General features: G+C 37.1%; 2 protein-coding genes and 1 long non-coding RNA gene across 3 annotated transcripts; 2 read left to right on the top strand and 1 right to left on the bottom strand.

The window, feature by feature from the left end:
- Positions 1-1,902: 1,902 nt before the first annotated feature.
- LOC103443237 (probable xyloglucan glycosyltransferase 5) lies at positions 1,903-5,615 on the bottom strand. The gene is made up of 5 exons (XM_008382046.4): positions 4,131-5,615; positions 3,655-3,963; positions 3,270-3,560; positions 3,016-3,129; positions 1,903-2,924 (listed from the first exon to the last, which is right to left on the bottom strand). Exons 1-5 carry the CDS (start codon positions 4,824-4,826, stop codon positions 2,274-2,276), a joined length of 2,061 nt encoding a protein of 686 aa, XP_008380268.1. The 5' UTR covers positions 4,827-5,615; the 3' UTR covers positions 1,903-2,273.
- Positions 5,616-11,982: 6,367 nt separating this feature from the next.
- On the top strand, positions 11,983-12,565 carry LOC139188008 (uncharacterized). The gene is made up of 2 exons (XR_011571074.1): positions 11,983-12,110; positions 12,237-12,565. It is a non-coding gene; the product is annotated as an uncharacterized lncRNA (long non-coding RNA).
- A 4,687-nt stretch (positions 12,566-17,252) lies between these two features.
- LOC103443236 (ATP synthase subunit epsilon, mitochondrial) lies at positions 17,253-26,794 on the top strand. The gene is made up of 2 exons (XM_029108191.2): positions 17,253-17,501; positions 26,548-26,794. The coding sequence occupies exons 1-2, from the start codon at positions 17,318-17,320 to the stop codon at positions 26,574-26,576; spliced, it is 213 nt and encodes a 70-aa protein (XP_028964024.1). The 5' UTR covers positions 17,253-17,317; the 3' UTR covers positions 26,577-26,794.
- Positions 26,795-27,259: the final 465 nt, after the last annotated feature.

Below are 27,259 nucleotides of genomic sequence, written 5' to 3'. Positions count from 1 at the left end.
TTTGTCTCCACACTATAAATTGGAAGGGAAGATGACCAAGTCCTCCTCGTAATGGGGAGTGCATGCTACAATGGACGGCTAAGATCAATCTGGACGCATATGCGACTAGTGCTAGTATTTTCCCGTCTTTTTGCTTTTGACACTTTCAATCTTGAACAATCATAGCACACGGATTAAAAAAAGAGTAGATTGTAGCTATGATCCCTTAACTTTAACTCAATTGGAGCAATGATCCCTCAATTAAAAATTCATTACCATTGGTCCCTCAACTCATCAAAACGTGCAGCTATGGTCCCTCAACTAAAAATTCATTACCATTGGTCCCTCAACTTTAATTCAATTGGAGAAATAATCCCTTAACTTTAACCCAATTGACACAATGATCATTCAAACATAACTCGTTTTGACAAAAATTTTGACTTAGTTGACGAAAAGGACCATAATTACACACTTGATGAGTTGAGGGACCCTAATTATATAAATGGTTTTTCCAACATAACTTATTTTGACAAAATTTTGACGAACTTGATGAAAAGGACTATAGTTACACATTTTGATAAGTTGAGGGACCAATGGTAATGGATTTTTAGTTGAGGGACCATTGCTAAAATTTACTCTTAAAAAAATGACATTTTTACTTCAGTAATAGGTAGTAAAGTTTATGATTTGTGAGGATGAAAGGAAAAAGTAGGTTCACATGTTGTTGTATTCAAAAGAAGAAAAAAGAATGTCAATGGAGGAAGGCAAGGAAATCCAAAGCTATCTTTTGACATAAAGGAAACAAAACGTTTGTTTCAACATGAATAGAGGGAAGTTTTAAGTCTTAGGGTTACCCCAATTCTTAAGAGTCGAGGAAAGTTCAAGGTTCATGGGATGAATAGAGGAAAGTTTGAAGCCTTCGGGTTACCCTAATTCTCAAGTGGCAAGGAAAGTTAAAGGTTCTGAATTCGATTCTCTCTAATGTGACAAAAAATTGACTCTTCTTGCAAATTCATTTTCCAACTCTTTCTTTAATTAAGCAATAGAATTAGAGCCCTCCATTTCCTTATAATCTTCCACACAGCATAGAAAAGAATCAAAAGATAAGCATGACACCCCATCAACCTACTTATACATGCATTTATTTGGGGATCTTTTGATGCTTTACTTTAGGATCCCTTTGCCTCTCATCATCATGTAACACAAAATCCTTGGGCAGTTGTAACCCCATAATCTATTTATGATGGGAGGGGTATTTTGATCATTTTAGCAAAACAAAACATCGGTCAAACTTGGGCAAACAAATGCAAAAGTTGAATTCAAGACGAAAATTTTCTACCATGCTCCGTTGTATCTTTTATACTAGAATTATTTATCATTAGATCTGTAATTAAAAATCCAACAGCTAAAATTTATCGGCAAAAAATCCAGATATATAGCATACACCAAAGCATAGTAATATTTCGCTTCAAAAGTGTTCAAATATAAATCACAAGAAAATGAATGCATTGGAAGTGGGCGATGAGAGGTCCACACGGCTTCCATGAGGTAGGGCTTCTTTTTCTTTGTGCATCTACTACCACCATCATTCGTCCCTTTATCGCAACAAGGATTGGCACACATCCGCAACCACAAACCCTTTATTATTACGAGTGGCAAGATAGTTAAGACAGATCTGTGGGGTTCAATGTCCATAAACAGGGCATACTTAAAGGCCACCCCCGTTGCCTGCCGACACTATTTTTTGCTCGCCCTTTTTTTCCCAAGAGACAAACTCCTTTTACAAATGGACAGATACAATAGAGTATGGTTGCACCAGAGTTCGATTTTCCTTCCTCTTAAGTTACAGTAGTTTAAAATATCGTTTTTTGGGGAAAAAATTGAGAGAGAGAGAGAGAGAGAGAGAGAGAGAGAGAGAGAGAGTGCAGTATCAATTCAACTAATGCAATATACAGAGAGTTATACATGTGTAAAATCTGAAAGTTCAAACAATTAACAAACCTATCTGGCTCCTCCAAGAACACTCCACACAGAAGCAGCAATACAAAGGATAAAACTGTAAAAAACCTACATTCTTATATGGAAATAGAACTCACCGATAATTTTCGTATGTCACAAATAAACCAAGAAAAAAAATTCAAAAGGACAAAAAAATAGCTAGAAAAGAATCTATATGGGCAATTTTAATGAGAATGAGCTATTTTGCATCCACCTGTTCCAGTCTTGGACACCAAGCATTCTCTTATTCACCCTTTATTTTTAACTTTTACCATGATTTTTTTTACCTCAAATCTCTAGCTCATCTGCTCACCAATTAGGTCAAGACCCACCAGTAAAAATGACACACCTTGGAATAGAAGGAAGTAAAAGTGTACCCCTTGTGCTGATAGGAGGCTCCTAAGTGCAGCAGTAAGCAGTAAGAAAGCCAGAGCTAGCTCTTTCTTGTATATCTTGTTCAGTTTCTTCACAGGAGGAGGTTTCGGAGCAGCTTCTTGATGCTCTTTTAATTTGTTGAGCTCCGAGAGGCCACTATCTGATGTTCCTCGGTAGAGTTGTGGATGAATCATGGCCTTTGTTTCCCTCTCCTCTAATTCTAGCAGGTCCGGCTCCGATGACCGACCTGCCTTCTTGGTGACAACCCATTCGTACGAGCTCCCCAACTTGAACAAACCGGAAACCATAGCGTTGAATTTGGTCACGGACATTGTGTTTTCGAACAGGAGGTAAGGGACAATGAAGGGGAAAGATCTAAGGGAAGGAAGAATGTTCATGAATGACATAAATACAGGCACATAGCAGATAACCCACATGGATAGCTCGGCTTCGGGGACAAACATTGTCAGAGGAAGAATTATGCAGAACAATGTGAAAGAATAAAATGGGAGAATTAACTTCCTAAGAAGAAAGAATAGTAGTATCAAGTTTGCTTTCTTCCAGAACTTCATCTGCAATATGGCATTTAGTAGTGTTATTCTCAGAACGGTCTGATTCAGGGCAATACAATGATCAAAGAGAAGAATCAAATTGCAACATTACCTTAGAACTAATAATTGCTGGAAGGCACAAACGGAAAAGATGCATGGGACCAGAATGCCAACGATGTTGTTGCTTTTTGTAAGCTTCATAAGATTCTGGAAGCTCACAAAGTACCTGAAAAATCAGTTTCTTAAACTTGAGAAATCATTTGACTATATTATTCGCAACATGGAAAATGGCTTCTGATAAGGTAGAAAATAGATAACGAAGAATCCAAATAGTCGGAAACTAAACATAGGATCAGGTAAGGTTACCTTGACATCATTGAGGAATATGAATTTCCAACCACAAAGATGGGCACGAACTGCTATATCCATATCTTCTACTGTTGTACGCTCAAGCCAGCCTCCAGATTCTTCAAGTGCTTTGATTCTCCAAACTCCAGCAGTACCATTGAAACCAAAGAAATTGAGGAAAACCCCATTAACCTGCTGTTCAACCTCAAAGTGGAAGCACAAATTAATGTTCTGGAGGCGTGTCAACAAGTTCTCATCTGTGTTGACAAAAGACCACCTAGCCTGAACTAACCCGAGCTCAGGATTGTCCTACCACATAAGTTAGAATTACACACAAAAATCAGTCACCTAAAGCAGAAATAGCTAGAAACCATAGAGAAAGAGCTAAATGAGATCTAACCACCTTAAAATGGGGAACTGTGAGCTTGAGGTAGTCAGGGTTTGGCTGGAAATCGGCATCAAAGATTGCAACAAACTCATAGTCCTTTACATAATCACAATTCATTGCAGACTTGAGATTTCCAGCTTTGTAACCGGTTCTGACCAAACGATGGCGATAGATGATATTGACACCCCTTTGGTTCCACTTGGCTACCTCCCCCTTAATTAACCATTGTATGCTCTCATCATCAGAGTCGTCCAGAACTTGAATCAACAAGCGTTCTTTCGGCCAATCGAGTTGGCAGACTGCTGAAATAGATTGTTCATATACCTAATAATACATTTTTTGTTACATTCATTGTCACCAACAGAATGAATGATCTATGAAAACTAGTAAAACAGTAAAACATCAATTTCTACAGTTATACACATTTTTAGTAATCTTTCCAAATTAGTAATTTTATCAAACAATAACCCGAAAAAGAATTGGATTGTTACCTCTCTCTCATTACACATAGGAATTTGAACAAGAACTTTCGGATAATTGCATCCTGGAGCTTCCAAATCGTCTGACTTCAATGGAACTTCAAACTTTGGCTTAATCTTCTTAAACTTGATCCAGAAGCAACCTAAACACAGCAGCATCCGGTCGGCGGACTGGATTAAGAAGAGAGCCACACAGAAGTTAGTCAAACCCTGAATTGCAGGAGCAATGTAGCCGGCCCGGAACTCCAACCACGAAAAGTAAATCGAGTGAAGCCATCCTCTAATCTCCAAACTCTGTGGGATATGCAAATGCCAACCCTTGAAGTGAGCCATCAATTCAAAAGCCAGAAAAGCCAAAGCCATCATTAAGAACACCATAATAACCCTATACAAAATCCTCCCTTTTCCAGATTTCTCAGTCTCCACAGTCCCAAAAATCAATCTTTTTTTAATTGAACCAAGCAATGACCAAACAATGTTTCCAATCCAAGAAACAAAGCCAACAGCTTTGTGGGCTTTTAGAAGCAAAGCCCATGTAAATTGCCTAGCATTCTTCCCTCTGTCCTTATCAACTGGCCTGAAAACTTCATCTGGACCGTTTATCTCCAGCACTGAGTAATTAGGGTTCTCCATTGTTACCACCACTGGATTTCCCTTACTTGTCCTCTCCTTTCCCCACCACCTTGAAAAATTTAGGCTTGGAGCCATTTTTTGCTCTCAAGCTTCAAACTTTTACTTCTGAAGTAGTAAAAAAACAGAAATCCAACTATGAACAGTAAAACCACAGCAACCAGATCCCAACATTGAAAATCTCAAAAACCCATTTCAGAACTGAGCACATAAAGCAGAACCAGCACTAAAGACTGAAAATTTGGCACAAAATATTGAAACCCAGAAACCAAAAGTGAGAAAACTCACAAACCCATTTGAGGACTGGTACAAAAGAATCGATCACAAACTGCAACAACTTGACAAAAACCAGTTCAAACCAAATGCAGCAATGCAGAAAGGCAGAGAGAGAGAGAGAGGGAGAGAGAGAGAGACAGACAGAGAGTGTGTGTGAATGGTTTCTCATTGAACACTGACCAACATATGATAAAGCTCCGCAAGCTACCAGAAATGGGAAATTACTTTTGTGGGGAAATGTTTTCTTTTGTTTTTGTTTTAAGAATTTTGTTAAACGTTTAATTCATGTGGGGGCATCAACAGTCGCTTGATTAATCCACTACTATAGAAACAAAACCGAGACCTAATGTCGCCTTTCCACATATTACGCATTGCTGGACTGGAATTAAATAGTTTCTAAAATCAGAAAATAAATACAATAAAGTGATGATGAAGATTATAATGAGACATAATTAAATCCCTCGCTAACTACGTGTTAAGATAATTGACCATAACAATGTATTCAGCTCTTATTGAGTTTCCTTTGATGTGCTTGAGTATATTAGAATATCGATTTTTGAAAAGAAAAAATATTGCACTAAATTTCTTACTCCTTATAAATTTAAGAATGTAGTGTTCTGGAGTGTTGTGTACTCTGAATTTTTAATTGTTAGATCTCAATTATTATATTTGAAAATACAAATTTAACAGTTAAAGCGTTAAAAAACATATAATACTTCAAAATACACTAGAAAATCCATGACAGCCATCTTCTTGTTAAAGAAAGAGAGCACTTTGTTGGTATTGGTGTATGGAATTTGTATTAAGGTTGCAGATAATGAGGAAGATGAACATGTGATTAAAATTATTATAACTTTAATCAGAATATAATCCATTTTATAAGAAAAGGACAAGAAAATGGAATGGCCACAGACAATGCAGATCCCAACTCTTACAATTAACCTCAATCTGTTGGCAAACCCCGCACACTCACACACACTCTCACACATACACGCACACATTGTGTCGGTGGTCTTAAAAAAATACAAGAAAAATCCTTTTAGGTCTTCTTTTTCATGTAAAGCAATAAAAAGATTGTCCATCATGTTCATAAATCACAATCATGAAGTTTGCTCGACAACATTGATTATGTCTAGAAGTAGTAGGAGATTAAGATTTTTTCTAAGCAAGTTATATGTTTAAAATTAGAGTCGGTTTTTCAGCAAAACTAATAACGCTGAGTCGCATTTTGAATTATGTTTTTATACTCTTAATTTATATATATCTTAAGATCTTCCTCATCGTGAAAAAAAGGAAAAAAAGGAAAAAACCAAAAATTTATTTTACTCTCTATAATCTAATATGTTGTGTCTCAAATCATACTGTAGTGGAGATGATTAGTATATTGGATAATAATATTTTTTGATTTCACTAGTTTATTAAAAAAAATTATATTAATATACTTTAAATTAGGAAGACTTCATTGCATTTTCGTCTTAAGTTTTAGTTTGTATTGGACGGCTATGATTGAGTGCATACTTTTTGTTCTTTGTCTCTCTTCTCATGCAACTAGAGAAAGAAAATGCAATGGTTAAGTTGTATAACCAGTACTAGTTTCTTCCCATTTCTAAATTGTATTGATGTTCTTTAGGTTGCTACTATAATCTCAATTTTTCATTTTGATTATTGTTAATTAACAAACGATGAAATGTTTATAAAGATTTTTTTTTTAATTGCGCCAGTAATATTGGTTTATCATACTCATCATCATAAGTATATGTACCATGCTCATATTTATATGAGTCGAACCTCTCCAACCGAGTGGAGACAATCTCCAATGAACTAACAGCTAGTTGATTATTGTAGGGGTGGTTTGGTATGGGATCCCGAAGCCTAAACTGAAAATTTTGGGATGGGAATTTGAAGATCAATTTCGAACCAAAATTTCAGTATTCCCAATTTTCGAAGTAGCCGAAATATTTTCGATATTTCGGGATTGGATTTTGGGTTTTTAGGCTAAAATTAGAGATTTTTGGACTGAGGGCAAAAATTTGGGCTTTTGGCCTGAAAATTTTGTTGCTTAATTTCATATTTATTAAAATTTAAGCTTTTTATCTCATACTAATTGAAATAACAATTCATTCATACCAAGTTAAATTGACGTTCCAAAGTTTCAAACTACTTAATTTCATGCTTCTATTTCTAATATAGTCTACTATCAAACTACTTAAATTAAACATGCATGCAACCAAAATAAATAAATATTTATATATATATATATTTTTTTTTTTCGGTTTGGAATTCCTGAACCATTGAATATGTAATCCTGATTTTTGTACAAAAGTTCTGGATCAATTCAATATGGAGTCCAGAAAATTTCGGTATTATTGGTTTGAGAATTTTTGGTATGAGATCAGAATTTTTTTTGTTTGGTTTGGAATTTTCGGAAAAAGTTGTCAGCCCTAGATTATTGTAGTTTTACATTTTACTCAATTGAGAGAAAATTATCCTTCAATAAATGCAGTAATGCAAATGGTATTATCTTCTTTATTGACCTTTCTTAAAACTAATTATCTTCTTTATTGACCTTTCTTAAAATTAATTATCTTCTTTATTGACCTTTCTTGTATGACTTTGGAGACATTAACTTGTATTATAATTTTTCTCTTTTTATATGTTTTTTAAGGTTTATAGTCAAAATAATTTCTAAGGTTGACATAACTCCCCACTGTGGTTCCTAAGATTTTGAATTAATAGAAGTGGTTTATCCACCATCAATCATTTTGGTCATACCGTAAAAAATTAATTTAAATAAGGACCAAAATGACAAAAATACCCTCAAATTAATGAATAATAGGCCAAAATGATTTGACAAAAATTGAGGGTACTTTTGTCATTTTATCCTTATTTAATAGAGATCACGAAATGACCAAAACGACTGATGGTGGACAAACTCAGGGCTCACTTCTATCGATTTCAAATCTTAGAGATCAAAGTGAAGAATTTTGTCAATTTCAGGGACCATTTTGACTTAAAAATCTTTTTTTAATTTTTTCGTTTTGATGAATAAATCAAGCTATATTTTGAACTCACCTGTAAAGACAATGCAATTCATGTGGGCAAATTTGTAATTTAAAACTGGAGTCATCATTCCTTTGAGTTGGTGCACTGCTGTTGGCAAATCAACATTTCGTTGAACCACACAAGAACTTTGACAACAAATGTGATAAGTACCATATGGAGAACGATCAAGATTTACGAGACAATCACCTGAATAATTTTTACAACATATTGGACACGAATCAAGCACCTTTTAAGAAATATTGGTAAGGTGTAGGGGTGAATTTTTTTGCCATAAATCGATTTACTGACCGAATCATACCAGTCGGTTCATAATGGTATGGTATAGTTTTGGCATTTTTTCATAATCGGTTGACATTATACCGAACCGACAATTAATGGTATGGCTTTGGTATTGGATTTTGTATACCGTCGGTATGCCATACCTACAAATATATATATATATATATATAATTTTTTTTTTCTATTTAGATATTTTATGTGTTTTTTACATGCTAACTGGAAACATGTAAGTATTGCTAATTTGTTTTCTAATTCTAATTATAGTACTTCAATCTAATGTTTATTGATATTTTTAATTTATTATTCAATATTACTTCTTATTCTAATCACTAGCAGAGAGTACACACTTTGTGTGTGTGTGAACAATTTCTCTTAATCAGTGCATTTTTTTTAATATTACATAATTACTGTTTTGTTCTCCTTATGTAAATATTGTGTATTAAAAGTGAGGGTAAAATTGAAAAAATATGATTGTCATTATCTCAAAAAAGAGGGTATAATAGGAAAAATAGGGATATGATTGTCATTTTGTCAAAAGGTACAAAATTATTATTTTGCCCTCATTTTGTCAATAGTGTGTATCAAAAGTGAGGGCAACATAGGAAAAAAGTTGACAATGAGGGTTTTCTTAATAATAGTGTAGATGCATTTTTATGTAACATTTGAATTGAAATAGTTGCTGGTTCTACATCTCAAGCAGGAACATCAATTCCAAGTGCTTCGAAGAATTGATTCATGGAAGATTTCACATGCATTGGTTGCTGCTACTTCAATGATGTTGCATTATCAAAACAAGTTATTTGTTTTGGAATTATAATAAGGGAATCTTATAACTAGAACCATATTTTTGAATTTTAAGTTTTTTGTTTATGCATTAGTTGCTACAATTGAATTTAGACAATTATATTAGTTAGACTTTTGAGTTTGTGAACTTATAACTATTTGAATTATGTTTGTTGACATTGTTCTTGGCTTATTAAGTTTTGATTTGATTTTCATTTTAATTTGTTAAGTCATGATTATGTTGGCTTATCATCAATTGAAAAATTGTAGCAGCAACTTCTTTTTCTCTTTACTTTGTTGATCATGGGTTGGTGCATGGTCATGAGCTATTGTTTTTGTAGATTATTTGAAAACCATCAGTTGTGCCATCTACCAATCGAACCAGCCAATAATTTTGGCTGAACCGATTTTTTGCAATCGCAAAAAGATAGGTTGGCTAAAGGTTACTGATTTTCGGTAATTGTGTATATGTAGCTGGCATGTGGCAAAAGAAATTTGGCACGTTTAGCCAACCGAACCCAACCCTAGTAAGGTGTTGGACGCCGATAATGCTACCTCACTAAAACCTTGCTAGGAAAAACTCAATGGGATAAAATTATAGTCGAAGAGAAATGAGCACATCGCTTATATATTTTTGTTGCAGCATATAGTTGAGACTCCCCCTAATGAATAGCTTCGCTGGATAAGTGCCTATCCCTAATGATAGTAAGCCCTCATTCGACTGGCCATCTTTGTCAAGTTTGAAGTAATGTGACTTTTGTTTTCAAGAAATTGAACTTAGGTAGAACTTGATCCTAAGAAGCGCATGAGTTTTTTGTATACCTGTAAAGGTTAGAGAAATCCTAAAAGAAAAAATATACTTCAAAATATACAAGCTGAAGAAAAAATAAACACTTCACTAAGTCTCATGGCGAATATAAGCCATGTATAAAAATAGCCTCATAAGGCTTTCAATATTACTATACAATTATGTGAATTCTTTAACAGTATATTGCATCAATGTAAATTTAGTTTGAACTAACAAAAGTACTCATTGATGCAATTTATACCAAACTTATATAGAGTACAATGTATTGGTACCAACTACTGAGTACATACTTTGAGCTTTAGGATATTTCTTTGAAATCTTTGATAAAGATTTCACGGCATTTTCATTCTTTAAGAAATTTCTTCAACAATAAATTCTCAAGTGGTTAGTATGCAGTCTCCACATGCCACAAGTTTCTGTCTAAAGAAACATTGTATTTATATAAATGTGGTTACATATATGATGACAAATATACTCATGTCTCTACTATGAAGCATCATGCCGTATTAGTGAGTTTATTCACTCATTATAAACACCAAAAAATGACATTTGGGGTATAAACTATAGGCCCCTATTCCAAGTTTTTCAATTACTCTTAAAAATGGAATTTGTATCTTTTCAATTTGGTGAACTTTTTACTTTGTCGACATTAATAGCAAAACTTGGTTGAATAGCCCTTGATGATATAAATGGCTACTATAGGGCTTGTTTGGAAATGTTTTTAAAATGACTGAAAGCGTTTTTAGTGAAAATGTTTTTGTAACCAATCCCTAGTAAAAACACAAGTGAATCCTAGAAAAATACTTGAAATGCTTCTTGAAAGAAGCGCATAACTGGTGCTTATTCTAGAAAGCACTTCAAGTACTTTTGGAATCCAAAATCATTTTCTCTAAAAGCGATTTCAGTAATTTTAAAAACATTTCCAAACGAGCCCATAATCATAATAATTGAGTATCATCAGTTTGTGATCCAACAATTCTCATTTTCATGCGCCTGCTTATTTATAAGTATTCTCAATGCTTGGGTACAAGTGCCTCTTCGAGAAGTCTATTGTCATGACAAACAAACAAAGATGAATTACTTAGAGAATTGAATTATAAATTACTATGGATAGTCATTTAAATCGTGCTTGAACTCTATAATCTCCACATCTCGGGATTTCAAAGTTTGGAACCCATATATTTGTTATGCTTGAGGCATGCAACATATTCACATACTTCACTTATGAGATAAGAGCGGATCATTTCTTCCTTTGGGAAAAATTGTCTCATAAGAGTGAATATTCGCAAAAATGCGGTAAATAGGAGCACAACCCAGAAGAAGAAAGATAAAATCAAATCTCAATTTGGATGGATAACCCATGTTTGTGTACACAATATTGTTGGTTGAAAAATTAATCAAAATATAAAAATATAAGTTCAAGTGGGTGCTAGCTAGCTATAGTGGCATATTTTGTAATTTTTGTTTATTTTAGATGCATTTAAGTATTACAATACATGATTGATATATTTATAATTAACATAAATATTGATAGTATATTGTTAATATTTAACTTTGTATTGATTTTATACAAAATCACCCTTTTATCTATTAATATGATTAGGGCACAAAAAAAAAAAACATTATGCATGGGTAGAGAACTTCGGATGGTAAGTTTATAAATAATAAATGTATTACAATTCTTAAATATGGTAAGTTTTGAAAATAAAAATTTTAATTAAATTTAGAAAACAGTTCACCTTAAAATCTAAAAAGAATCTTATTTAAGTCCTAAAATCTAAAATCCCATTTACTAATCAACACTAATAAGGAGGAATTCTTATTAATCTCCATATATTACGTATACAGAGGATTTTATATAATCCTACATTTAATGCAAAGATTTAGTGGAGATGCAAATTTTAATTTATTACCTTCATAAATTAGAACAAGATTTTCATTTCCAAAAGTAGTCTTGCAACTTGAAAATCTAATGTACTACAAATACAAGGCTCTCACTACATGATTCAGTCATCAATCACATTCTGCTAACAGAGCAAAAAGACCGAGAAAACAAACAATATTAACGAATCCGTTCGATAATATGGCTTCCGTCAGCTTTGTGGGACGTTTTTCGGTGCTATTTTGCATTACCTTCTTTCTTTTGAGCTCAGGTACGTAAAGGAATTTTCTTGCGATCAATACTACTTTTATCAACGATATCTTCTGATCAATATAATCGGTACATGTAGTGCAGATAACGTTGGTCATAACATAAATCATTGGTATTGAACTTGTAGGCTACGTCTTAGCAAAAATCCCCCCATATGAAATCGGGCCATGTGAAAGATTTTCACCTTGCGACGCTTACTGCAAGAAACATATGACTGGCGCAATCTATTGTGGATTTTGCCACCTGAACAAAGATGGAAAAAACATGTGTTACTGTGATCCAAATAATGAGTGTAAATTTCCCCCCGCATCCCTCTACAAACATGTAAACCTGCTCTATGGCCACCATGAATAAACAGAGAGATGCGGCAAACCCTAGTTTCATTCCCATTTATCTTTTAATTGAGTTGTACCCAAATCTTTAACGAATAAAACTTTGCAAAAGAAATTATGATCACAGCCTTTTTCTTTTTTTTTGTTACAGCTATGAATTCAATCTTTAATGCGCAAAATCATATTGACTTTGGAACAACGTAAAATATCAAGGTGTGATCTTCGCAATGTCACTTCGGTCACCAAATGTAGGCAATATGTAAAACGAAAAGGAAAGAATTAGAAGATAATCTTAAAGAATTCATCTAGAATTAACTAATTATTGGTAGTGTAAAAAATTTATTCCAAACCTCTTAAGGTGTGATTTTTCCTTATTATACCTCTTACTTAATACGTGGAACAACCATAACTAGGTATCAAGTTCAACTCACCAAATATTCTTATATTAAATTGGTATTGCTTGTGAACCTCTTACAAGTAGATGAAAATATCATTAGACAATAATGCTAAATAAAAGAGTGGCATACACTAATATTATCCCTACGTAGATCTCAATAAACCTCTAGATGTGAGATTTTAACTCAAGAGACCTTGGTCTATGACTAATGGATTGTAAACTGAACCATACCACCTAAATTATTTTATTTGTTTTGGTACATGAATGAAAATCTATGAATGGTCAACTCTTACATTGACATCAATCATTTAATAACAAAACAAAACAAAACTTAATCATCAATTTATTGACATCTCTCTCTCACGATTTCTCTATCTTTAGTGTAAAGCAATTTTTGTTGTTGGCTCCTGCCTTTGGTTTTAAGGTTGGAGGCAATCTTCTTGATAATCATTATGGATCTCTTCCTTCTCTTATTTTCTGTTTGCTTTATTTTGGTGTAGAATTGTCATCATGATAGTTGTCATACTTTGGCCCAAGCACACAGTAAACATAAAATTTTAGATCGAGTTATCACTTTTGATATGGAGTTGAAGTTGGAAGTCAGGGAAGATGTCGGATTGCGTTGGGATTAGGTTTAGCTAGTACGATGTTATGGGTTTAGTCGGTGCAGTGTTATGGCTCTCGGATGTCTGGAGGATGTGGAGCGGTGACATGGTTTTATCCTTTTATTTTGTTTAAGTTTAATAATTTTCATAAAGGTTCTTGGAGTTCAGTTTTGATTTCTCTCTTTTGGAGAGTTTTCTAGTTTGATTTCTCTTTGGCGTGCTACATCTCTTTTGGATCTACGTGTGAAGGGTGGAGTCATTTGATTTGCTAGATCTATTTCACTTGGTGTTATAGGATCATGTCGATGATTAGGTGATGCGATTAGACTCATTGGCATCGTACTATTTGTCCCAATATGATTTGCGGATTTTGTTCTCACATGATCTTCATGTAACACATGGTTTAACGATTTTATGAACTTGTGTAATCTTGTTCCCGATGAGTGCTTGAAGTCTACTTATTGCTTTTTTTGTTTTGTTTTTCTTTTTGACAAACAATAGCGTTAGTAAGTTGAATTGTTGGTTGTTAGGAGGGAGAGAGATAGGTGGGGATTGAATTCACACTATAGTGTATAAACATAATTACTTTTCACTATTGCGGTAAATCGCCGTCTACAAAATCCCATTTCATAATATAAACTTTGATCGATTACATGAAATGAAATAATCGAACCAAAGTGATCACCAAACTGATTGGTTTGGTTCATCTATGCTAGCAGTGGCGAAGCCAGGATTTGTCGGGGGGAGGGGCGAACTTAAAAGAATGCAAGGTTAAAGAAAAATGGCAACAACTAAATATTTGTATATAGTAATGTCTTCCATAATTAATCAATACAAACAAATTACAATTGTTGCCGGCGAGGTTTCATGTCATGAAAACGTCGCCTAATAGGCTCATTATCAATAAAAGCAAATACATATTTCTCAATGTAAACAAGCATGCTATCACTCAACCATTGATCTCCCATTTTGTTACGCAATGGTGTTTTCACAATCTTCATAGCAGAAAAAGCTCTCTCCACCGAAGCGGTTGCAACCGGTAACACCAAAGCCAATGTAAGAAGTTTATACACTAACATATAACTTTCACACCTCCCGGTCTTCACTAACTCCTGTGCAAGATCACTCATTCCTCTCAATGATGAAAACTCACTATGCATCTTCATATCATGAATGTAATTGTCAAGTTGAATTGGAAGATTCATGAGGTCCATCCGATCAAAATCTTGAGAATAAAGTTGGGCTAAACGAACAATTTTTACTTTGTCAAAAGATGCAAAATTATTCACCGAACTCAAACATGCCATACAAAGAAGTAACTCGGTGTTTACCTCATTGAAGCGATCATTCAACTCCTTTAGTTGCATATCAAGGACTTGAAAATAGAGGTCCACACGATAGTAATGGAAGTTTGTGATTTTTGGAGCTTTACGCCTTGATTTTCCAGGTACGAAATGCAAATCCTCCATTTTAGGAACGATAATATCATGCTCCTCACAAAACTTTTCTACATCATGAAGCAAGTCCCCAAAGTCATCATCTCTCAAGGATTGTAGTCTTTGCTTGCATACTTCCACTAATGCCATTGCATTCACAATATCTTGATCTTTCTTTTGCAATGCTTGTGATAACACATTTGTAATTCCCAATATAAGTCTCATCATGGCCACGAAAAGGCAAACCTTGTCCCAACAACCATCTTGTGCACTCAAGTGAGGCACTCAATAAAGTATGATAATTAATGCGAGCTTCATCGGTTTGCTTAATCACAAATGTTTCAATGTGTTGTTTTTGTGTCATCAAATCTCTAGCTTGTTGTACAGCTTTATTATGAAGACTTCCAACACCTCCCTCATGGACTCGAAGATTTTTGGGTCCTTTCTTCCAATTTGTAAACCCTATCTCAGTGAAGACATCACTTCCAGTGCTACCCATTTGATCAAAATCACATTTGAAAAGATAACAATAACGGCAAAATGCAGCATTTTTTGATATACTATACTCCAACCACTTAAACTTATCAAACCAACCAATGATAAAACATCGATTGTCGCTAACCTTTCTTGGCATGATGTGGTCTCTAGGTTGACAAGGATCATTTTGGAGATAGTGTCTACGAATTGCTTCACGATAATTAGGTGGATAATCAAGCATTCGACGTCTATGTGCAGGGTCTGCAGGAAGATTAGCCAATATTTCATCTAACTCAGTGGCCTCACTTTGTTGTGACCTACTTGGAATATTTGAAGGAGGACTTCTTGGAATATTTGAAGGAGGAGGAGGACTACTCGGAATATTTGAAGGAGGAGGACTACCCAAAATGTTTGAAGGATGATTTAAGCATTGTTTCTTATAGTATCGTTCCATTACGTAACTGTAAAATGAAAAGAAATAAAAATTCTTAGACTCTATGAATACAACTAAGCAATTCAACTAATCATATTCATATGAATACAACTAAGTAATTTAACTAATCATATTCATATGAATACAACTAAGCAATTCAACTAATCATCCATCAAGATTCAAGAATTCAAATTTTAATTTTCATCCTAAAAAATAATTTCATAATTTCATTCAAAATGTGGCTTATTACCAATAAGTTTAGTTAAAGATGACTTTTGACATGCCAATTTATCTATATGTACAATTATACATACACACAATTCTTCTAATTCCCAATTCGTATCAATAATTTCACCCTAAAAATAATTTCATAATTTGTATTAAATAACCATGACATGAATAATCAATAACCATATCATTTGATTCACATAAATAATTTCACCCTAAAAAATAATTTCATAATTTGTATTAAATACCAATCCCCAATCTTGTATTAAATAACAATATGATTCACATCAATAATCAATAACCAATAACCATATTAATGCATTACCATATAATTCTATACTAATTAAATGAAATTTGTATTAAATAATTAAGGTAGGGATTATACATTTAAGAATTAAAAAATTTACCTTTAAATAGTGATTGGAGCCGGCTCAAGCTCAGAGGAGAGGAGAGTGGCTCACTGGCTTGTGGAACAGAAATTAAAGAGGACTTAGTGGCTTTGGCTTGGCTGCTGGAGTTTGGGGAGCAGCTTGGCTGAGATGGATGGCCCCGCTCTCTGTGAAAGTGTTGATTATTGGTGAAGAAGACTGAAGAAAAGGATAGAAAAAGTAAAGGGTGTGGTGCGGATGGGGTCGTGTGTGGGGGGGACAGACAGAAACTAGGGTTTCATTGGGGCGACACACGGAAGCGGTCCCCCACCCCATTATAATTTTTTTTTTAATTCAACTATCAAAACGGCGCCGTTTTGATTTAGCTTTTTTAATTTTTTTTACCAGGTCCAAAACGGCGTCGTTTTGATTTAGCTTTTTTAATTTTTTTTACCAGGTCCAAAACGGCGTCGTTTTGGCCTGGTTTTTTTTAAAAAAAATTAGAACGCAATCTGCATTGCAGATTGCCCAGAAAACCCAGAAAAACAGAGGGCGCCGTGAACCATTATTTTCTGGCGAGGCGCGCGAGGGGAGTGGCGAAGACCTGGGGTCCAGTGGTGTTTCCCGGCAAGGGGAGTGGTGGCCGCCACTCCTCGCTCCCACGTGGCTTCGCCACTGTATGCTAGTAGTTTGAGGACTAAATCGAACCAAATCCGACCCCGACCACCCTTACTAGAATTGACAGATCACTGGGCCTTTGACAGATTATTGGGCCTTCTCTAAAGGCCTCACGAAAAATAAAACTCGATCTGGCCCATAGACAAAGCCCTTGCGGGAACTACCACTGCAAGTTAAAGGGGCGCTTCGTCTAGGTCACGTTGACTGACGCAGAGAGAGAGAGAGAGAGAGCGAACGAAAACCAGAGAAAGACAATGTCATCGAACGCAGCGGCACCGTTTTGGCGCGCAGCCGGTATGACCTACATCACCTACTCCAACATCTGTGCGAATCTGGTACGGAATTGCCTCAAGGAGCCTTACAAGACCGAAGCCATTTCTCGCGAGAGGGTCCACTTCGCCGTCTCCAAGTGGGCTGAAGGCAAGCCCGAAAAGCCCAGTAAGCTCTTCCGTTCATTTCTCTTTCGGATTTCAGATCTTGGGTTTTAATTTCCGTGATTTTTTGTTGATTAGGATGTTAAAAATCGCATCTTTGATCGTTGTTAGTCGTTGATCTCAATCTGTGCGATTATAATTTGGGGTTTTTCTGGTGAAATGAGATTTAATTTTGTGAAGGGTTGATAGAATTCAATTTGCAATGTTGGGTTGTGTAATTGGTTTGAGGTGAAATGAGTGGCTCAGATGTTGGATTTTTTTATAAAGTTTTGTTCTTTTGGGTGTGACAGAAACTGGGGAAAATGCGTTTGATTGAATTAAGATTATTTGGAATATTGAGTTTTCGTCGAATTTAAGATTTCTTGAAATTTTCAAAGGTGTTAACTTTTAGATAAATCTGGGTTGTTATAGTTAAAACCACCGGCGTCAAGTAATGCACATTGCGATCACTTAGTTTGTGTTTATGAAACGAGAATGTGTCTTTGAACTTTGCATCTTGTGGTTAGCGCAACTGGGTACTGAGGCAATTCTCTGTGTGTATTTTGAAGACATTTGGGAACATTTGTCAGTAGCTGCAGATCTTTCTTCCTATTGTTTTCTTTTGGTTACGGAGAGAATGTATATGATATTAGTCGGGAAATGCTAGAACTGCACATGATGGGGCATTATCCTGTGCTGCAAGAGGGCCGTATAACTTAAGTTGTAGTAAAACCCAAGCAAGATGCCTGTATAACTTGTGGGGCATTATCGTGTGCCGTTTAGGATTTGGGGATTATTTTAGATGAGTGAAATTTTGGTCTTTTTGGTCAAATGAGACTTAATCTCGTGATGGGATGATTGAATTCAATACAATGTTGGGTTGTGTAGTTAGTTTGATGTGAAATGAGTGGCTCAGATGATGGATATTTTGGAATTTTTTTTTCTTTCGGTGTGACAAATGATGGTTAAAATGTACAAGCAAAGGTGAAGGCTAAGAAGGAATGTTGTAAAGCCTTATACAAGGATAGGACCGATGAAAATGGTGAAAGGTATAGAAAAGCGAAGCAAGAGGCGAAGAAAGCTGTGAGAGAAGCTAAGTTAGCGGCTTATGACGATATGTATAAGCGACTAGATACCAAAGAAGGAGAGTTGGATATCTATAAACTAGCTAGAGCAAGGGACAAGAAGACAAGGGACCTAAACCAAGTGAGGTGCATCAAGGATGAGGATGGAAAGGTTCTTGCTACAGAGAACGCGGTTAAAGACAGATGGAAAAGTTATTTTCATAATCTTTTCAATGAAGGACATGAAAGGAGTGCTTCTTTAGGGGAGTTAAGTAACTCAGAAGAGTGTAGAAACTACTCTTTTTATCGTAGAATCCGGAAGGAAGAAGTGGGTGTAGCTTTGAAGAAGATGAAGCATAGAAAAGCAGTAGGCCCAGACGATATACCAATCGAAGTGTGGAAAGTTTTGGGAGAGACAGGTATAACATGGCTCACTAACCTTTTCAATAAGATTTTGAAAACGAAGAAGATGCCGAATGAGTGGCGAATGAGCACTTTGGTGCCTATCTACAAGAATAAGGGCGATGTACAAAATTGCATGAACTATAGGGGTATTAAGCTAATGAGTCATACAATGAAGCTCTGGGAGAGAGTCATTGAGCATAGATTGAGGCAAGAGACACGGGTTTCGGACAATCAATTCGGGTTCATGCCAGGGCGCTCAACCATGGAGGCAATCTATCTCTTACGAAGATTGATGGAAAGATATAGAGATGGGAAAAAGGATTTACACATGGTCTTTATAGATTTGGAAAAAGCGTATGATAGGGTCCCAAGAGACATTCTTTGGAGGATTTTAGAGAAGAAAGGAGTACGAGTAGCATATATCCAAGCTATACAGGATATGTATGAAGGAGCAAAGACTGCCGTAAGAACTCATGAAGGACAAACCGAAAGCTTTCCCATAACTGTAGGATTACATCAAGGCTCATCTTTAAGTCCTTACCTTTTTGCGTTGGTAATGGATGAGTTAACAGGACATATTCAAGGTGATATTCCTTGGTGTATGCTTTTCGCAGACGATATAGTGTTGATAGATGAAACTCAGGAAGGGGTAAATGCAAAGCTTAACCTTTGGAGAGAAGTGTTGGAATCTAAAGGTCTTCGCCTAAGCCGATCAAAGACAGAATATATGGAGTGTAAGTTCAGTGCAAATGGAGGCCAAAACGAGTTAGGGGTGAGGATCGGAGATCAAGAAATACCAAAGAGTGACCGTTTTCGTTACCTAGGATCTATCTTGCAAAAGAACGGAGAATTAGATGGAGATCTCAACCATAGAATACAAGCTGGATGGATGAAGTGGAAGAGTGCATCCGGCGTGTTGTGTGACCGCCGTATGCCACTGAAGCTCAAGGGAAAATTTTATAGGACGGCAATAAGGCCGGCGATGCTGTATGGCACAGAATGTTGGGCGGTGAAGCATCAACACGTACACAAAATGGGTGTAGCGGAGATGAGGATGCTTCGTTGGATGTGTGGGCACACGAGAAAGGATAAGATTAGGAATGAGGATATCCGGGGTAAAGTAGGAGTAGCCGAAATTGAAGGAAAGATGAGAGAAAATCGGTTACGGTGGTTTGGACATGTGCAAAGAAGGCCTACTGACGCTCCGATTAGAAGATGCGACTATGGGACAGAGGTTCAGGGCCGAAGGGGCAGAGGAAGACCTAGGAAAACTTTGGAAGAGACCCTAAGAAAAGACTTAGAGTACTTGGATCTAACGGAGGACATGACACAGGATAGAACACAATGGCGTTCTAAGATTCATATAGCCGATCCCACTCAGTGACTTGGATTTTCCAAGTCTCCAACCAAGAAGTTTTCCTCACTCGGGAAATTAAGGGAACACTACCTCAACCTATATGCTCCACTCACAAAGCTTCAACATACAAGCTTCAACAAAAGAAAATTCAAAGAACTTAGCGAAGAAGGCTTTGGTGTATTTAACACAATACGTTGAAATGAAGGAAAGCTTATTTATTGATATCCCCGATAAGTTACAAATATGTACATATACTTGAGTCAAAATAAACAAACAAGAGGGAGCCTTCACAAAGGTTGCTTAGGAGAAGTCTCAGCAGTCGGTAGAGCCCCAGAAAGAGAAGGCACCGGAGGAGGATCATTCGGAGCCTCAGTACTGGACAAAACCCTAGAAGGAGGAGGCATCAGAGGTTGATCATTTGGAGCTTCATTACGCGGTATAGCCCCAGAAGACGAAGGCAATAAATGCCTTTGGAACAAACCCACAAATCTCTGATGATCAAGTAAAACCTGACCATCAGATTCCTTCATCTGGTCAAGCTTCCTCTTCATGTTTGTAGCATAGTCATGTGCGAGCCGGTGCAACTGTTTATTCTCATGCTTGAGCCCTCTAATCTCCTGTTTGAGACTCATCACTTCAGCCGCCAATGATTCAACTTGGCGGGTTCGAGCAAATAGGCGTTGGGCCATATTAGACACAGAACCTGCACACTGAACACTGAGAGCCAGAGAATCCTTAACGGCCAACTCATCAGACCGTTTGGAAAGTAGTCTGTTATCTTTGAGAGTGAGAAGGTTCCTGGCCACTACCGCAGCGGTCATATCATTCTTCATCACGGAATCCCCAACGGTAAGAGGACCAGTAGGGGAGACGAAGGATGGGCGCCATATGTTGTCTGGAGAAGGCGGGGCTGTCTCTTCAACAAGGTTCAAGTCAAAACGACGGTCGGAGGGGCCAGACATTTTCAAAGGTGTTGAAGAGAGAAGAGGTCGGACAAATCAAGATCTTAGAAGTGCAAGAATGGAGCTTCTACTGGTGGATATTCAAGTGTGCTTTGGAACTTAATGTCAGCCCCTATAAAAATCTGCACTCGACGAAGCTTCAGAAATCGAAGAGGCGCCTGCTCAGAAATCGAAGAGGCGTTTGCTTTCTCAAAAACTGGGCTGCTCAGAGACCACGAGGGTCGATCTCAGAAATCGAAGAGGCGTTTGCTTTCTCAAAAGCTGGGCTGCTCAAAGACCACGAAGGCCGATCTCAGAAATCGAAGAGGCTTGCTTTCTCAAAAGCTGGGATGATCAGAGACCACGAGGGCCGCTCTCAGAAATCGAAGAGGCACCTACTTTTCCAGCCTTGTCAGCACCTGTCACACGCACACTCAGCTTTGCGGAAATTATGGGCATTCTGTCGAAGATTTCTGACGAAGTAGAAAGCACATGAATCGTACTGTTCAATCACCCACTTCCCACACGCAACAGTAGCTCATGGGTACCACAAATAACTTTGCCAAAGTTCTCTGACAAAGTTGAGATACGTGAAGCTTGCAGCTCCCACTACATCGCTCTGACCAAGAAGGGTAAAAGAATTGCAAAGAAACAACACTAACAAAGTTTAAACACATAAATTTTGAAGGTCTAGCTACCATATTATTACCCACAAGGGTAAAGGAACAGTACCACTGCTGGATAATTGGAAAGTCCCGGTGTGTCAACCTCTGTGCTTTGTGGCAAGGTAGACTAGCAAACATGCCCAAACTGTACTCACATTCGAGAAAACACTCCCAACAAGATTGCTTGCTCCAAAATTGAAGAGCCACCGCCCTCCGAATCTCGAGAGCCAGACTCCCAACATGATTACTTTCTCAAAAATCGAAGAGAGGGTAAAGGAACAGTACCACTGCTGGATAATTGGAAAGTCCCTGTGTGTCAACCTTTGTGCTTCGTGGCAAGGTAGACTAGCAAACATGCCCAACCTTTACTCACATTCGAGAAAACACTCCCAACAAGATTGCTTGCTCCAAAATCGAAGAGGCACCGCCTTCCGAATCTCGAGAGCCAGACTCCCAACATGATTACATGATTACTTTCTCAAAAATCGAAGAGAGGGTAAAGGAACAGTACCACTGCTGGATAATTGGAAAGTCCCTGTGTGTCAACCTCTGTGCTTCGTGGCAAGGTAGATTAGCAAACACGTCCAACCTTTACTCACATTCGAGAAAACACTCCCAACAAGATTGCTTGCTCCAAAATCGAGGAGGCACCGCCCTCCGAATCTCGAGAGCCAGACTCCCAACATGATTACTTTCTCAAAAATCGAAGAGACACCGCTCTCCGAATCTCGAGAGCCAGACCCCCAGCAGGATTGCTTTCTCAAAAATCGAAGAGGCATCGTTCTCCGAATCTCAAGAGCCAGATCCCCGATAGGATTGCTTGTTCGAAAATCGAAGAGGCACCACTTTCCCAACTTCAAGAGCGGGATCTCCTTGGATAAAGCTTGTCTGTAATCTTCACACGCAACATCAGCTTTCCAGATACCACAGACCACTTTTTCAAAGTGCTTTGACAGAGTTAAAACATGTGAAGCTGGCAGCTCCCACTACCGTGCTATAACCAAGCAGGGTAAAGGAATAGCATTATTACTTGATGTTAGGGAGACTCCTATATATGTCGACCTCCATCCCTAACGGACAGGCAGACCTGCAAAAATGCTCAACCCTTTCTCTTATCTGAGAGGGCACTCCCAACGAAGCCTTTCGAAATATTCAGCTTTCTTTCCCCCCGATAATACCTCTGTAAACAACCTATACTAGAGCAAGAATATCTCATATCATCAGGGTTAAAAGCAAGAGTATCCCATATCATGCTTTTTCCCTGTCTTTTCCTTTGGCCTTGTTCTTACCTGCAAGACAAGGAGAAAGAGAGCAATCAGTCAGCACTTGAAATCAAGCTTCCAGCCAGGAACTGACTGCCTGGAACCCCTTACCTGATTACTTACCTGGCATTGCTCTCGAGTACTCATCTTCAACATCTTATGCTTCCAGGGAAGATACCGCATCTGCCTGAGGAACAAATAGGGCAAGTGAGAAGGATACAAGGAAGCATGTGGAGACAAGCGTAACAGCACACGTGCCGATACATCCACTACTTTGTCAAAAGCAAAAGTATCCCATATCAGCAGGGTCGAACGTACTCTAGATTTGATGGACTTGTTTTGACCCTCAAATTCTTCAGTCGGCCTTATACTCTGGAGGAAACCAGAAAACCCTCCAGCCCAGTTCAAGAATAAGCCTGTGGAAAGTTACTTCTTCAAAAGCAAAAGTATCCCATATCATCTCTCCTCATTTTTCTTCTCTTTATCCTTCATGCTGCCTGCAAGATAGGGAGAATGTGAACAATCAGCCGGAGCTCTGATTATTTACCTTGTCTGTCACCTCTTTCAGCAGATCCCCTAGCTCGGCGACTTGGGGGACTCCTACTACATGGTTTGTATCGCGTTTGACCAAGCATGAAACTACAAGTAAGCTTCAAGTGAAATTGATAGTGCATCTCCACCAGTTACAGATACCACCCCTGGATGGAGGAAGAGTACTTCCAGAGAAGATGCCACATCTACCTATGAGACAGATAAGGCAAGTCAAGACGATACCACACTCCGGTACTTAGAAGTTTCGTGGCTACGAGATCATTCTCCCACAATATTTCCTAATGTCATTTGTACTAAATCATTCACTTGTACTCACTAAAGGAGAGCTTGAACCTATGTACTTGTGTAAACCCTTCACTATTAATGAGAACTCCTCTATTCCGTGGACGTAGCCAATCTGGGTGAACCACGTACATCTTGTGTTTGCTTTTGTGTAAACCCTTCACAATTAATGAGAACTCCTCTATTCCGTGGACGTAGCCAATCTGGGTGAACCACGTACATCTTGTGTTTGCTTTCCTATCTCTATCCATTTATATACTTATCCACACTAATGACCGGAGCAATCTAGCGAAGATCACAAAAAGTGACCGTTTTCGCTACCTAGGATCTATCTTGCAAGAGAACGGAGAATTAGATGGAGATCTCAACCATAGAATACAAGCTGGATGGATGAAGTGTAAGAGTGCATCCGGCGTGTTGTGTGACCGTCGTAGGTCACTGAAACTCAAGGGAAAATTTTATAGGACGGCAATAAGGCCAGCGATGTTGTATGACACAGAATGTTGGGCAGTGAAGCATCAACGTACACAAAATGGGTGTAGCGGAGATGAGGATGCTTCGTGGGATGTATGGGCACACGAGAAAGGATAAGATTGGGAATGAGGTTATCCGAGGTAAAGTAGGAGTAGCCAAAATTGAAGGAAAGATGAGAGAAAATCGGTTCCGGTGGTTTGGACATGTGCAAAGAAGGCCTACTGACGTTTCGGTTCAAAAATGTGACTACGGGACAGAGGTTCAGGGCCGAAGGGGTAGAGGAAGACCTAGGAAAACTTTGGAAGAGACCCTAAGAAAAGACTTGAGTACTTGGATCTAACGGAGGACATGACACAAAACCGAGCGCAATGGCGTTCTAGGATTCATATAGCCGACCCCACTTAGTGGGAAAAGGCTTTGTTGTTGTTGTTGTTGTTGGAGTCGTGAGTTTTCGTCAAATTTAAGATTTTTTGAAATTGTCAAAGGTGTTAACATTTAGATTAATATGGGCTGTTATAAATAGAACCACCCATGTCAAAGAAAACATGTTGTGATCATATTGTGTTTGTGAAATGAGAATGTGTCTCTGAACTTTGCACCTTATGGTTAGCCTAAATGGGTGCGGAGGCAATTCTCCCATTTCTGCAATTTTTAAAGATATTTGGGATCATTTGTTAGTAGCTTCTGATTTTTTTATTTTTTTATTTTTTTTTATGGTTGTTGCTTTCTTTTGGGGGTGTGGAGAATGGAACACAGGGACTGCAATCGCTGGGGGATAATCGTATGCTCTAAGAGGCCTGTATAACTTGTGAAGCAAAAGAGTAGGATAAAAACAGGGAACGTGATGAAATTAATTAACAGATTTATCTTATTGGTTGCCACATTTTGTTTTCTCATTTCTAGTTTATAGATGATATATTCTTGTGTAGAGTGGTGATATCTAAATGCATCTTTGAGCAGTTCACCTTTTGGTCCAAGAGGAAATAAAAGTGACTTTAGTTTGTGATCTCAGCATATGTTGGAAAATAACTTGCAATGCTTTGGTATTGTCCGCTTAACTGTGTTGCTTTAAGTTAGTCGTACTTCAGGAACTCCTCCAGTCCTCTTGGTGTTCAGCTACCTACATCCAAGTAGTTAAACCCATGACAACTCCCTCAGAAGAGGGACGGTTATCATTGGGCTACAGCTCATGATTGGAAGGAACTCTTTCACAGAATATTGTTTCCTATAGTTGCATGCGTTTGTAAATTCTTTTACAACATGTAAAATCTGAAACACTTTCAGGCATTCTTTTACAACATGTAAAATCTGAAACACTTTCAGGCATTCTTTTACAACATGTAAAATCTGAAGGCACTTTCAGGCAGTGTGGCTTCTTATTTATATTTCTTGGAATGTGATTGAAACAAGGCTTTTTAAACTTCATTTCTGTGTTTTGGGGGACGTTGATAACAATCAAGAAACTACTTGTTTCTCTAGTCACTTTGTCTTGCCGGCTGTAATTTCTTGTATTCTAGGATTTCTGTTGTGGATGTTGTACATGTTCGTTGTAAGTTGGTGTGCTGGTTATGATTTGGTTGTATGTTATCAAATGTCCACTGTGAACAGTTGGTGGGCTGAAATAGGAAATTTTGGATTTAGATTTTATTTGTTGATGTCCTGTGTTTTCTCAATGTCCTCCAAACTGTTTCTTAATTCGAAGAGGTGCCGTTTTTGGAGCTGGTAACTAGTGAAGAAAATATCCCAGATAATGCAATTTTAAGGCTGGTTTTGAATTCAAATTATAGATAATTGAACTTGTTATTTTCAATGTTGTCTTTATTCCTGAGTGTTGATTTTTTCATGATCTGCTAACCGATGAAGGAAATACAAGGCACTCTGCAGAATGACTATGAGTTCTTAATATTCATTTTGTTTTAAATTTTCGTTATCTTTGAGAGTGTAGGATTTGAACGACATGAATGTGATTGCACCCTAGTTTTATTTTTGAACTTTGTTAATCGAATTCTTATTCTGCCAAGCCCGTATTCTTATATATTCTTATGTATGTTTTTTGTTCTTTCCAACAGCTATTCGTACGGATACACCTGAAGCATGAGTTGAGAGCGATGTTGGACTGCTCATGCGCTTGTGTTACGCAGATGTTTTCTTCGTCCATTTGATCGATGTGATTATAACGGGGGTTTTTATGCCCAAAACTTTCAGACATGGAGTCTAATCTGTGTTTCTGCATGATCTTTCTGTTATAATAATGTAATTGACACTGATGAAGTGCTTGATTATTGAGTAGTGTAATGTCCTTATCAAGGTCTAAAATATCGATCATATCGGAAATATCGTTAGTTCAAAAACACGGAAATTTCGATGGAAATATTGGGATATTATCGATATCGATAAAAATTGAATAAAAACCATGGAAATTGTAAGAAAAACTTGGAAATTTTCATTGAAACTTTGCATGATGTTTATTTAGTAAATTATCTATTAGTTTATCACAAAAATTGGAAGGAAATGCATTGCATAATGGATTTAACTGATTTAAGTTGATTATATAGCGAACTGGCAAATATTGTGAGTATAGAAAATATGTAGTAATTAATAAAAGAAGTTTAAACACACCATAATCATTTATACATAATGAATCAGTACAATATTTTACACTTTATACATTGCATGGTAAGATACATGAGTGACTTAGTACCACATAGAGTTTCTATCAATGTTTAAAATATCGATGATATCGGAAATATCGATAATCCAAAAATACGAAAATTTCGATGG

The sequence above is a fragment of the Malus domestica genome, chromosome 09 (assembly GCF_042453785.1).
Source record: "Malus domestica chromosome 09, GDT2T_hap1".
In the NCBI taxonomy this organism is placed as follows: domain Eukaryota; kingdom Viridiplantae; phylum Streptophyta; class Magnoliopsida; order Rosales; family Rosaceae; genus Malus; species Malus domestica.
This window is presented reverse-complemented; position numbering and strand designations above follow the sequence as displayed.

What these genes read in the sequence shown, in the direction of transcription:
- LOC103443237 (XM_008382046.4), bottom strand. Translation starts at nt 4,826, where the DNA reads ATGGCTCCAAGCCTAAATTTTTCAAGGTGGTGGGGAAAGGAGAGGACA. An exon ending in TCACAGTTCCCCATTTTAAG is followed by an intron (nt 3,561 to 3,654) that starts GTGGTTAGATCT and finishes CTTATGTGGTAG; the next exon opens with GACAATCCTGAGCTCGGGTT. An exon ending in TATTCCTCAATGATGTCAAG is followed by an intron (nt 3,130 to 3,269) that starts GTAACCTTACCT and finishes CTGATTTTTCAG; the next exon opens with GTACTTTGTGAGCTTCCAGA.
- LOC103443236 (XM_029108191.2), top strand. Translation starts at nt 17,318, where the DNA reads ATGTCATCGAACGCAGCGGCACCGTTTTGGCGCGCAGCCGGTATGACC. An exon ending in AGGCAAGCCCGAAAAGCCCA is followed by an intron (nt 17,502 to 26,547) that starts GTAAGCTCTTCC and finishes TCTTTCCAACAG; the next exon opens with CTATTCGTACGGATACACCT.